Below are 13,554 nucleotides of genomic sequence, written 5' to 3'. Positions count from 1 at the left end.
AAGGGGGAGAGAGAGAGAGAGAGAGAGAGAGAGAGAGAGAGAGATAGAATATGAATACAAATCTTAAGCAGGCTCCATGCTCAGCGTGGAGCCCAACATGGGGCTCGATTTCATGACCTTAGGATCATGACCTAAGCTGAAATCAAGAGTCGGATGTTCAACTGACTGAGCCACCCAGGTGCCTCAGAATGAGAGTTTTTATATGATAAACCTCATTTCTTTTTTTTTCCTAGCAACTCCCATGTTATAATTGTTTTTCCATTTCATCCTTACCATCAGTTTTTCATTTTCATTTCTTTTCTATTTCTGTACAGGGGGGAAAAGTATATGGGAATGTGGCAAGATGACGTATGTCAAGGGAATGGTGTGGTAGTTACCCAGTTTGGATTATACTATGAAGGCAACTTTCACCTTAATAAAATGATGGTGAGTAAAATATTTTGCATATACTTACTATTGACTTTTTAAAAATTCTGTGTCCTTTTAAATCATTTTTATTAACGTTCTACCTTCTTAGTACTATTTTTCTTATCTTTTAAAATTATGTAAGGCTTTGGGGGATATGGCTGCATGTATTCCTTAAGTTACTTTGCATTTTATCTGTTGTGATTTTTGTTTTGTTTCTCCCCATAGGGAAATGGGGTTTTACTTTCCGAAGATGATACTATATATGAGGGAGAATTTTCAGATGACTGGACTCTTAATGGAAAGGTTGGAAACTAACTTTCTTCTTCCTCTAATACAATCTTATACTTATTTTTTCTTGACCTTAAACAAAAAAGAGCTACCTTGTCATAAAATTCACCTGTTTTAAGAGTACATTTCAATGATTTTTAGTAAATATACAGAGTTGGATAGCCATCACCACAATCCAATTTTAGATCCTTTCACGTCATCCAAAAAAGATTTCTGTCACCATTGCCTGCTCATTTGCAGTCATTCACCATTTCTGTCACCAGTCCTAGACAACCTCCTTTTAGTGGACTCTATAACTCTGTAGATTTGCCTTTTCAGGTTTTTTTTTGCTTTGCTTTGCCTTTTTTTTTTTTTTTTTAAAGATTTTTTTTTCCCCCCAGTAATCTCTACACCCAACATGGGGCTTGAACCCACAACCCTGAGATCAGGAGTTGTACACTCTGACTTAGCCAGCCAGACGTCCCTCAGGTCCTTTCTTATAAATGGATTCATACAATATGAGGGCTTTTCTGTGTGGCTTCCTAGACTTAGAATAATGTTTTCGAGGTTTTCCCATAGTGTACCTGTATAGTACTTCATTGCCTTTTATTGCTAAATAGTATTCTAAAACCACATTTTGTTTATCGCTTCATCATTGATGGGCATTGGATTAGTTCTCACTTCAGACTATTATGAATAATCTTTCTATAAACATTTGAATACAGTTTCTTATGTGAACATATGTTTTCATATCTTGGGCAAGTGTTTAGGAGAGTAATTGCTGGGTTGTATGGGAAATTGACATTTAACGTATCAAGATATTGCCAACTGTTTGCCATAGTGGCTGCATCATTTTACATTCTCATCACTAATGTATGATGATTCTAATTTCTCTCCATATTTTCCAGTATTTTTATTTTTATTTTTTTCTTTTTGCCATCCTCCTAGGTGTGAAATGATATTTCATGGATTTAATTTACATTTTCCTAATGACTGGTTATGTAGAGCATATTTTCATGTTTTTATTAGTGATTCCTCTGTCTTTTTGTGAAATGCCTATTCAGTTATTTTGATATTTTGACAATTTGTTTGCTTATAGTCTTATTGAATTGTAAGGGTTCTTTATATGTTCTGGATATGAGTTCTAATATCAGATATAGGATTCGCAAATATTTTCTTGCAGTCGTGGTTTGTCTTTTTATTTTCTTTCTTTTTTTTAAATGTTGAACCATTTCATTTATTTTTCTTAATGCTTATTTATTATTTTTGAGACACAGAGACAACATGAGCAGGGGACAGGCAGAGAGAGGGAGACACAGAAGTCGAAGCAGGCTCCAGGCTCTGAGCTGTCATCACAGAGCTTGATGCAGGGCTGGAACCCACAAACTGTGAGATCATGACCTGAGCCAAAGTCGGACGCTTAACCAGCTGAGTCACCCAGGCACCCGTCTTTATATTTTCTCTTTAGTGACTTTTGAAGCACAAAACTTTTTAATGAAGCCATTATATCAAAAACATTTTTATGAGTCAGGCTTTTGATGGCATATATAAAGAAATCTTTCCTTAACTCAAGGTATTAAGATTTTCTTCTGGGGGCACCTACATGGCTCAGTTGGTTGAATGTACAACTCTTGATTTCGGCTCAGGTCATGATCCCAGGGTCATAGGATCAAACCCCATATTGGGCTCTGCGCTGAGTGTGGAGCCTGCTTGAGGTTCTCTCTTTCCCTCTGCTCCTTTGCCCCACTTGCATGCTTTTTTCTCTCTCTCAAATAGAAAAAAAAAAAACAAACTTTCCTCTGTGTTTTCTTCTAAAAGTTTTATAGTTTTAGCTCTTATATTCAGGTCTGTGATTCATTTTGAGGTACTTTTGTGTGTGGTGTGGGTTAAAAGTCTTACTTGAGGGGCGCCTGGTTGGCTCAGTCGGTTAAGCATCCGACTTCAGCTCAGGTCACAATCTCAAGGTCCATGAGTTCGAGCCCCGCGTCGGGCTCTGGGCTGATGGCTCAGAGCCTGGAGCCTGCTTCCGATTCTGTGTCTCCCTCTCCTCTGCCCCTCCCCCGTTCGTGCTCTGTCTCTCTCTGTCTCAAAAATAAATAAACGTTAAAAAAAAAAATTAAAAAAAAAAAGTCTAACTTGATCTTTTTGCATGTGGGTATCCAATTGCCTCAGCAACTTTTCCCACTGAATTTTCTTGACACCTTTTTGAAATTAATTCACCATAAAATGTGTTTCTTTTTGGACTCTTGTATTCCAGCAATGTACATGTCTCTCTTTATACCAGTACCACACTGTCTTGATTACTATAGATTTCTAGTAATTCTAGTGAAATCAAGAATTATTTTTTAAAATGTTTTGGCTGTTCTGGATCTTTAGCCTTTTCATATAAATTTTAAGACTGGTTTGTTAATATCTGCTATAAAGCCTGAGATTTTGATAGAAATTGTGTTGAATCTATAGATCATTTTGGGAAGAATTGCCGTTTTAATAATACTGAATCTTCCAATCCATAAACATGAAATGTCTCTCTATTTAGATCATCTTTAATTTCTATCAGCTATGTGTTGTAGTTTTTAATGTGTATCTCTTGCATAAGTTTGGTTAACTTTATTCCTAAGTATCCTTGTTAAGGCTGTTGTAAAGAGAATTTTTGTTTATTTTACTTTTTGATTTTATATTGCTATCATATAAAAATATAATTGATTTATGTATTTTCTTGTATCTTGAAACCTTGCTGAACTTGTTTATTCTGCTACAGGTTTGGTGTGGTGTGGTTGTGTGTGTGTGTGTGTGTGTATTTGTGTGTATTTCCTAGGAATTCTTGCATACAGGATCATGTTGATTTCAAATCAAGGCAGTTTTACTTTTTCCTTTGCAATCTGGAAGGCTTTTCTTTCTTTTTTTTTTTTTTTTATTGTCTGATGGCACTGGCTAGATTCTCCAGTAGAATGTTGAATAGAAGTGGTTAGAATAGTGGTTGAATAGAAGTGGATATCCTTGCCTTAATCCCTATTTTAGAGTAAAATCAAGGGGTGCCTAGATGGCTCAGTCAGTTAAGGGTCTGACTTTGCCTCAGATCATGATCTTACGGTTCGTGGGTTCGAGCCCCACGTCGGGCTCTGTGCTGACAGCTCAGAGCCTAGAGCCTGCTTTGGATTCTGGTCTCCCTTTCTCTCTGCCCCTCCCCTGCGCGCGCGCCCTGTCTCTCTCTCTCTCTCTCTCTCTCTCTTACATAAACATTAAAAAAAATTAGAGGAGAAACACTGAATCTTTCACCATTAAGTATGATGTTAGTTAAAGGTTTTTCATAGATTAATCAGATTGAGATAGTTCTGTTCTTAGTTTGTTGAGAGTTTTTGTCATGAATACATCTTGGATTTTGTCAAAGAACATTTTCTGTGTGTTGAGGTGATTGTGTGATGTTTGTCCTTTTTTAATATAGTGTATTGGTTGCTTTTCTGGGATAAATCATAGTTGGTCATGGTATATAATACTTTTATAATTTGTGAGATTTAATGCTAATATTTTGTTGAAGATTTTTGCCTCTGTATTTATGAGAGATAAGGGTCTATAGTTTTTTTCTTTTCTCATGATGTCTTTGTCTTTGGTATAAAATTAGCCCCATAGAATGAGTTGGGAAGGGTTCCCTTCGCCTTTGTTTTCTGAAAGAGTTTGTGAAATCTTGGTATTATTTCTTCTTTGAATGTTTTGGAGACTTCACTGGTGAAATCATCTGGCCCTGAGCATTATTTTATGATAATACTTTTAGTTTCTAATTCAGTTTTCTTTAAATTGGTCTATTAAGATTTTCCATTTCTTTTAGAATCAGTTTTGGCAATTTGGTTCTTTCTAGGAACTTTTCTGTTGTATTGAAGTTCTCAGATTTGTTGGCATAAAATTGTTGTCTTAGTTTTTTCTTAATCTTTTTTAATTTCTGTAAGATTGCTGTAATATGTGTTTCATTGACTTTGTAATTTTATGTCTTTTTTTTTCCTTGATTAATCTAGTTAAGTGCCAATTTTGTGTATCTTTTCATAGAAGCAAATTTTGGTTTCATTGATTTTTCTCTTTTTAAAAAAAAATCTCATTGATTTCTGTTCTAGTGTTTGTTATCTCCTTGTTTTGGGTCTGTTTGCTCTTCTAATTTTATAAGGTGGACTTTTAGATTACTGATTTCAGATCTTTCTTATTTTCTAATACAGGCATTTATAGCTATAATTTGCCTCTGGGCACTAGATTGGATAAATTTGGATAAGTTGTTTGTTCATTTCATTCAGCTCAAAATATTTTACCAATTATTCAGTGATTTTTTTTTTCTTTTACCCATGGATTATTTTCATACAATCTTTTTAGAGATGCATAGTATGTATATTTGCCCCGCCCCCCACCCCCCATGCTAGAGAACTGGGGACTGCTAATGAGTTAAAAAAGGAAAATGTATTAGGGGCACCTGGGTGGCCCAGTTGGTTAAGCGTCCAACTCTTGATTTATGCTCAGATGATGATTTCACAGTTGTGAGATCCAGCCCCACACCAGGCTCTGCACTGGGCATGGAGCCTCCTTAAGATTCTCTCCTTCTTCTGTCCCTTCCCTACTTGCACACGCATGCTCTCTTTTTCTTTCTCTAAAAAAATAAAAAATAATGGAACATGTTAACCAGTTGGTGCTTTTTTTTCTCTTGATTTTTTAAACTGGAAATACTTCTAATTCGACATTTTCTTTTACTTTACCTAGGGAACGCTGACTATGCCAAATGGAGATTACATTGAAGGTTATTTTAGTGGAGAATGGGGATCTGGGATAAAAATCACCGGAACTTACTTCAAGCCTAGTCTGTATGAGAGTGATAAAGACAGACCCAAAGTTTTGTGAGTAACTAGTGTTAATTGTGGATTAATTATTAAATGTTTTGAGTTGTCTTGATTATATCAAAGCTGCTTAATATTTTAAATGCAGAACAAATTTTTAAAGTCATTTTTTAACAAAATGTAACTTCCTTATATTGCCAACTGCCACTGTTACAGATAGCTGAATCTTTAGTCTTGGCTTAGATTATAGTCATGGGTATTTAAAATAAAAGTTCTGTGTATGGGAGTGGTTTTACTGTTAGTGGTAAAAGTATCCAAATTGATTGGAAGAGAACATTGTTAAGTGGAATCCCTATACAACTTGATTCTAAAAAGTAAAAGCCAAGCCTATATATGTACCAAGTAGAATAGTATATTCTGCATATGTAGGGAAAAAAAACAAAATCTTTATCTCTAAGTGTGTTATGTTCTTCAGGTTTTTGGCATATATTTATTTTCCTTTTTTGATTCCAGCATTAGCTTTGTGTTTGTATTATGGTAGATTCTCAGATTCTTTGTTCTGATGGTACCTTGATATGTTTTCTGTTACTCAGTATTTTTAGAATTCAGTATGTAATGCATTTCACAGTTCTCATTATGAGATGTGCAAAGCACAGGAAGTCCTTGTTTTAACAGGAATCAGTTTTACAAAATTGATTATGTGGAAATGTAGAAACAAAGGAGTCAATTCTGATGTGCTTCATACTTAACCATTTATACACCTTAGTATCTGATAAACATTAAGTAGCTAAAAACCATTTTTTAAAAATTTTCAGTGTTTATGAAATAGAACCACCATCCGTGTGGGCAGTTGTGTTACAGAAGCATTCCCAGTTGTATATCAGAAAGCTTCTGTTCTTTAGGATTTTTGCACAAGAGATTAATAAAAGCTTGATGTGACTTTATTAGCAGGAAGCTAGGAAACCTGGCAGTATCAGCTGATGAGAAATGGAAAGCAGTCTTTGATGAATGTTGGCGTCAACTGGGCTGTGATAACCCAGGCCAAGGGGAAGTTTGGAAAGCATGGGACAATATTGCTGTGGCCCTGACTACCAATCGGCGCCAACACAGAGACAGGTGAGTGAATGCTTTGCCCAGCATAGTATGGTAGGAAGTTGAAACTTAAGTAGTTAAGGCTTGCCACATTTAACTTAAAAATATAATTTAAGTTTCAATGATGTATTTCTGTTCTGGGTAATTTAGATAAAACACACCTATCTTTATCTTCTACTGAATTCGGCTATAAAACTCAGACAATATATGAACAGCTGTTCTACAAGGTAAATATCGGCTAGTATATTGAGGAGGAATACCTGAAATCAAAGTACCAAGTGAGTTGTTTTTGTCTTTTTTTTAGTTTTGAGTTTTTTAACTTCAGTATCCCTCACCCTGAATTCCATTAACCTGAAAGCTTCAAGTAAGTACTATGATTTAGACATAACTTGAGGAAAAACCCTTTGCTTCTGGCTCAAGATGCAACAAAGAGACTCCTAAAGCTCAGATAGAGTGGAGGAGATACATATGGGTTTTCTTTCTCTCTTTTTTTCTTCATTTTCTCATGCTTCAGCCTCCATGTTCTTCTGGGACAGGGGTGGCAGTGGGATTTGCTAGAGCAGCCAAGAACAGGGAAAACTCTTGGAGGACTGGAAACCTCTTCCTCCACTGGTGGATCCTCAGGTGCAGTAGTCATGGCTGAATTCCATTGCTTTTCTGGCCGCTCTCTCTATCCTCCCACCCCTTGGTCCTAGAAGTGGCATGTTGACAGAAGGGAGCAGTTTCTGACCTGAGGCTCTAACAGGGGACCCAGAAAATGCTGGGGAGGTAATGGAGAGAGAAGAGCTCTACAAAACAACCCTGTAAAGTTGTTTATGAACTCCTGGGCTCACCCCAGACCTGCACATATGTGGATTTGATCCTAATTAGCAGACCAGACACTTTGAGAACTGAGCTAATAGGTAGACTTTCAACCATGTCCCAGAGTGACCACTGAGTGATGTGCTCACAGACATACCTAAATAGAACTGCAAAGGCGTTGAGAAGTGAACTGACATTGGCACCACTGCCCACAGAAGACTGAATCAAAAATATCAGCTGTTTCAGAGGTTCCCAAGATCACCTACATGTTCAGTGATTGACTAGAGGGACTCATAAGACTCATCATAAAGTCATGCAGGTAAGAGTTACTACAGCAACACAGTAAGGAGCTACGGCCAGATCATAAGAGAAGAAGACACAGGCAGAGTCTGGAGGAATCCATGTGCAAGCTACCCATGCCCTCACCCTTCTGTGAGGGGTCACACAGAGCACACCATCCTTCCAGCAGTAAAATGCAGCCACCATTTACAGTCTTTCTGCCTAGGAACCATTAGAGACTCAGTGCCTAAGGTTTAATGGAGGGGCCTGGTCACATAGGCACTCTATGCTTAGCAACTACCAAAATTCCACAGTCCCAGAAGGAAAGCAGATAGTCACCATAAATCACATTGTTAGCATAGTCTATGGACAGCAAAATACCCTTATCAGGTAGGGAATAATTCATGTCCATATAGGGAAATTTAGGAAGCAGATCCTTCTAAAGATAATAGTTTCAAGCCTTCCATGTGTACTCTGTTATGCCTGTCAACGTTTTTCATAGGATGGAAACAAGACCCAAAGTGTCATAACATAATACTCAAAAATGTCCAGAATATAAACCAAAATTACTTGGCAATCAAAGAACCACCAACTTATTTTGAGAAAGATGATAGACACCAGTGACTCTGCAACGTAGATTTTAGTATTATGACAACTTAAAGCAGGTATTATAAAAATGCTCAGATGAGCAATCACAAACATCCTGGAAGCAAATACTAAAATTAAAAGTATTAGCAAAAAAATAGATATAAAGAAGAACCAAATCAAAATTTTGAATTAAGAAATATAATAACCAAAATAAAATCACTAGGAGAACTTACTAGCAGAATAGAGGTGACAGCAGAAGAGTCACTGAACTTGAGAACAGATTAATAGAAACTATCCAAACTGAACAACAGAGAGAAAATACGTGGAAAAAGAAAATAAACAGAGCTCTAAGGAGTCTAGTACTTGTGTCTTTGGAATCCCAGAAGGAGAGGAGAAAAATCATGAGGATGAAAAGATATTTGAAGAAATAATGGTTGAAACCATCCCAAATTTGGTGAAAGACAAATGTGTAGATTCATGAAGTTGAGCAACCTGTGTCCTGAAAAAAAGGTATCTGTGAACAGACATGTCAGTCAAATTGAAAAACAAAATCATGAAAGCAACTAGAGAAAAAAAGGGCATTACACGGAGGGGAAACCACCATTCAAATACTTGCATATTTGTCATCAGTATCTTCTGGAGACCAAAAACAAGTGTCACAACAATTTTGAAGTACTGAAAGAAAAATTATAGATGTACCTCTTCATTTCTCTTTTTTCTTTTTCTTATTTTCTCCCTGTTCTCCTTTTCTCCTAACTTTTTTCCCCCTCTCCGTCTGCTTTTATACATATTTCCTTATTCTTTAACTTGGTCAGTAACTCCCACAAGCAATGCTTGGAATTTGGACCCAAAGAATTTACTAATCCCTTTGTATTGAAAGAAGTTTGGGTTCTTTCCCCCCTATATTTGGTATTAATGGGAACTGAATATAGTGTTTTATTCATGAAGTTTACGATTTTTGCCTTGTATTCTTTCTATTAGTAGAAGAAATGGAAACTCCTAGGATTGATGAAAGCTGTGGACTTTCCCTTGTGTGTGATGCAGAGGGTCAGCCTTCACTGATAGAGCCTGTCAGTTTAAACATTGAGACTTTGGTCCTGTAGTTAACCTTGGTTAACTGTTGTTGGGTGTTTCCAGGGAATGAGAGTGAATGAACTTTTATATAATAAAACATGTTGCTACCACAGAGGTCTTATTTATCTAAAATAGTATAATAATGTACATCATTTCTAATCGGTTGTAATCTGATAATAGAATACCATTACCAAAAATGTCTGTTGATTATTAAGTATGTGTTTTATCATAGCCTCTTCGCTCAAAGCTTCCCTTTACCCATTATGTACTTACCTCACCACCTGTTGTAGCATCCTCATGATCTCCTTACTTGAGCTCATTTTCCTTTTTCTGCTGCCATTTCATTTGTTTTCCTTTTTCCTCACACCTTCCTCTCTTATTTTCCATTTTTCTCTTGTCATTAACAAGTCTGTTACCGGTTTTCTCTTCAAGCTAACATAGTATCACCTAACACCATGGTTGATACTAAAGCGAAATCTTCATTAATTAATTGTAGTTGGTATGAAGTAACATTAAATGACACTGGAATGACTTAAAAAAAATCTAATAGCAGGTCAGTTACCTATTATGAGCTCATTTGGGCCAGGCACTGTACTGGGTACTCCATTTTGTCCTTACTTGGTGATAGTGTTTCATGTGCACATTACAGTTTGCTTTTGTTCGTTCGTTTGTTCTTCCTTCCTTCCTCTCTTTTTTCTTTTCTTTCTTTTTTCTTTCTTTTGTCTCTGTTCTTTCCTTCCTTCCTTCCATCCTCCCTCCCTCCCCCCCTCCCTTCCTTCCTTTCTTTCCTTACTTAGTTTCTATACCCAACATGGGGCTCAAACTTAGGACCCCGAGATCAAGAGTCATAATGCTCTTCTGACAGAGACAGCCAGGCGCCCCTCTTGCTTTCATGATATGAAATACATAATGGGCTTTCTGTTGTCTTTTTACAGTCCAGAGACATTAAGTCGTTCACAGACTCAAACACTAGAGAGTTTGGAATTCATTCCTCAGCATGTTGGTGCCTTCTCTGTGGAGAAATATGATGACATCAAGAAATATTTAATAAAGGTAGAGTCAAAATTACACCGGTCTTATGAATTAATGTCACAACTACCACAGTATATCATTCAAATCTGCTCACAGGTTATTGGTGCTCTAATCCTATTTTTGCTTTCTAAGTATTTCTTTTTTAATTCTCTAACTACTAAAAGCACATTTTCGCATGAATATTGCTGTATCATGATGATAGAACTTTTTAAGTTTTGTAAAGTGCTCAAGAGGGTTCTTGAGAACAAGGGTCAAAGTTTAAAATTGATTTTTGTTGGTAACAAACTAGAGATTGTATAAATAAAGCATGCTGCCCTCACCCCATGGTTATGCTCTTTGCTTCCTTCTCAAGTCCTGTAAGATTAGCTACAAGTTAAAGTATGACATGCATCAATATGGGGTTGCAGGAAGGAGTATTAAGAGAAATCAAGGGAACTGAAGAGTATTTTCAGGCATAATCAACTGCCGTTTAGTTTTCTTAAAGGTAACATCTGTTTTTGTGAAGTTTATAGTTTAATTATATTTATCAGTATATCCAAAGCTATTTTCGCAATATGTTAAAGGCATTCTTTGATTAAGATTAGGAATTCCTACTCTACATGTAGTCTCAACTCTTTTAGAAAAGTTAAAAGTATTTGAATTTTTCTCATCCAAATGTTTAGTCCTTGCCAGTTTGAAAATTGTCTATCATTTATGAAATTGTTTTATTATTTATTGGTTGACTGTTTCTGTTGTTAGTCATTGACTTCATTGATCCCGTTCCTGTTCAGGCCTGTGACACTCCTCTGCACCCCCTGGGCAGGCTTGTGGAGACACTGGTTGCAGTTTATAGAATGACATATGTGGGTGTGGGAGCCAATCGCCGGTTATTGCAGGAGGCTGTGAAGGAGATTAAGTCCTACCTTAAGCGAATTTTCCAGCTGGTGAGGTAAGAGATCTTTCTCATTGAAGTCTGCAAACTGTGGAATAGTGGTTAATGCTAATGCTTGGATGTCTTCATCCTGAATCTAGAGATTACAACAACTTTGTGAAGAATCATTAAGTTTCCTCTTTATCACAGAAATTATTCATCAAGAAAATGGTTTTGTGCCACAGATCCTTAAATAGATTAAGTAATGAAAATGAAAACATGTTTCATGTTTTTACTTTATGCAATAAACACAGCAAAGGAAACCATCAACAAAATGAAAAGGTAACCTACTGAGTGGGAGAAGATATTGGCAAATGATATATCTGATAAGAGGTTAATTTCCAAAATATATAAAGAACTTACATGTGCAACACTTTTATTAAAAAAAAACACAATCTGATTAAAAATGGACAGAGGACCTGAACAGATAGTTTCCCAAAGAAGACATACAGACGACCAACAGACACTTGAAAGAATGCTTGACATCGCTAATCACCAGGGAAATGTCTATATTCTCATAGGCTTCCATTCTAGTGGAACATATGGAAACATATGGTATGTCAGGTGTTGGTAAATGTGACAAAAGATGGAGCTGGAGGTAAGAGGCTGCTATTTTAAACAGAGGTTCCAGGAGGCCTAATAAGGTAATACCTGAGCAGAGACTTTGAAAAGGAAGAAAGGAAGCAAATAGAGCATCTTTGGAAAGAGTTTCACGTAGGAAATTTGGAATATGTGAAATTCAAGATCCTTTATTGGGTTTAAGCCAATAAGTAATTACTATATTGAGATAATTATATGAAAATTTATAAATTTGTCTCAGAAAACTTCCTTCTATTATTAGCTTCGAAACTGATAGATGCATTTGCAAATGTCTCAGATTTGAGGGGGCAGCGTAATCCACTAAAAAGACCAGTGGCTGGGAGTGTTTCAGCTCTGACATTAGTTAGATGGGTATAATGAAGATAAGTTTTTGACCTTTTTTAGTTTTCCCAAATATAAAATAAGGGGCAGAGGCAGGGGCAAGGTATAAGTCTACAAAAATAGAAGATTGGAAACTCCCTTTGAAGACTCAAGGTTTAGGTCTGAAAGTAAAGAGGACAATAAAGTTGTTTATAGTAGAGCTCATCATTTGCATATAAGAGTTCAGAGATAAAATCTAGGGCAAATTCAAAACCTAGGAAAAAAAGTCCTCATAACTTAGCAGCTTGATCATGTGCAAAAATTTTTTAGCAACTTGAATTTTAAAACATTAAAAATGTTTATATTGATTAGATTTTCATTTTTTCTTAATGTTGAATATTTAAGTCATTTTCAGCTAATATTTGTTTATACCCTGAGAATAATTGTTTCTGCTTAAAGATTCAATATGAATTGACCTCAAATGAGATTTGTCAGTTAGAAAAACAGAATTTCTCACTTTATAATAACTAGACAGAAATGGGGTGCGTGGGTGGCTCAGGTAAGCTGATCTCAGCTCAGGTCTTGATATCAGGGTCGTGAGTTCAAGGCTTTCATTGAGCTCTGTGCTGGGCATAAAGCCTACTTCAGAACCAAAACCAAAAAACACAGCACATGAAGATTTTTTAGTGGTATTATTCATTAGCTACAGTCTTAATTTTATCCTATAAGAAGCATCAGTTAAGAATCTCAGGAAACTAAAATATTTACTTGATATAAATTTTGATTTCATAGGTCTTTAAATAGATGAAATAATAGAAATGCATTTTTACTCTTTTTAGACATTCTAGAGGTATAATTGTCTAATTGTGTTTTGTTATTCCTTAGATTCTTATTTCCTGAGCTTCCTGAAGAGGGCAGCACAATTCCTCTCTCTGCTCCTCTGCCAACCGAAAGGAAATCCTTTTGCACTGGGAAATCAGATTCCAGATCCGAATCTCCAGAGCCTGGGTAAATGGAGTTGGGTAGAGATAGTGAAGAAAGAGGGTGGGTGATCCTATCCAAAGAATCCCAAGGAAGAGTTTTCTCTAGATCTCAGTTTCCTTATTTTTAAAATAATGTGACTGGACTAGGTAATCTCTGAGGTCCCTTTCAGGTCTTAAGTTGTATTAGTCAAACCCCAAGGAAGTGCACACATGAGTTACTGGGCTCCGAGCCTGCTGAGCAAAGTAACATCATGCTCATCTAGAATAACCACAGAGAATCATTTTCAAAACGGAAACCAACTGGGTTTAGTTAGATTTTGAGGTAATGAAAAGAATTCACAGTTGGTCCAAGATATAAAACTCTGGGGCCATAGGTAAGTTCTTCATGTTACCTCCATATAAAAACGCAGAA

General features: G+C 36.3%; 1 protein-coding gene across 4 annotated transcripts in view; it reads left to right on the top strand.

Moving 5' to 3' along the window:
- The window catches only part of ALS2 (alsin Rho guanine nucleotide exchange factor ALS2), a 72,997-nt gene that overhangs the window by 53,240 nt on the left and 6,203 nt on the right, over window positions 1-13,554 (top strand). For 3 of the 4 annotated variants that reach the window (XM_040475856.1, XM_040475858.1, XM_040475855.1), the window contains 7 exons: window positions 315-426; window positions 634-711; window positions 5,410-5,543; window positions 6,432-6,599; window positions 10,253-10,370; window positions 11,120-11,277; window positions 13,045-13,167. In XM_040475856.1, coding sequence (XP_040331790.1) covers window positions 315-426; window positions 634-711; window positions 5,410-5,543; window positions 6,432-6,599; window positions 10,253-10,370; window positions 11,120-11,277; window positions 13,045-13,167 — 891 coding nt within the window. The remainder of the gene's footprint in view (window positions 1-314; window positions 427-633; window positions 712-5,409; window positions 5,544-6,431; window positions 6,600-10,252; window positions 10,371-11,119; window positions 11,278-13,044; window positions 13,168-13,554) is intronic. The other variant, XM_040475857.1, reaches the window with a different exon arrangement.

Source organism: Herpailurus yagouaroundi, unplaced genomic scaffold (genome assembly GCF_014898765.1).
Source record: "Herpailurus yagouaroundi ecotype Mexico unplaced genomic scaffold, PumYag 140, whole genome shotgun sequence".
In the NCBI taxonomy this organism is placed as follows: Eukaryota; Metazoa; Chordata; class Mammalia; order Carnivora; family Felidae; genus Herpailurus; species Herpailurus yagouaroundi.
This window is presented reverse-complemented; position numbering and strand designations above follow the sequence as displayed.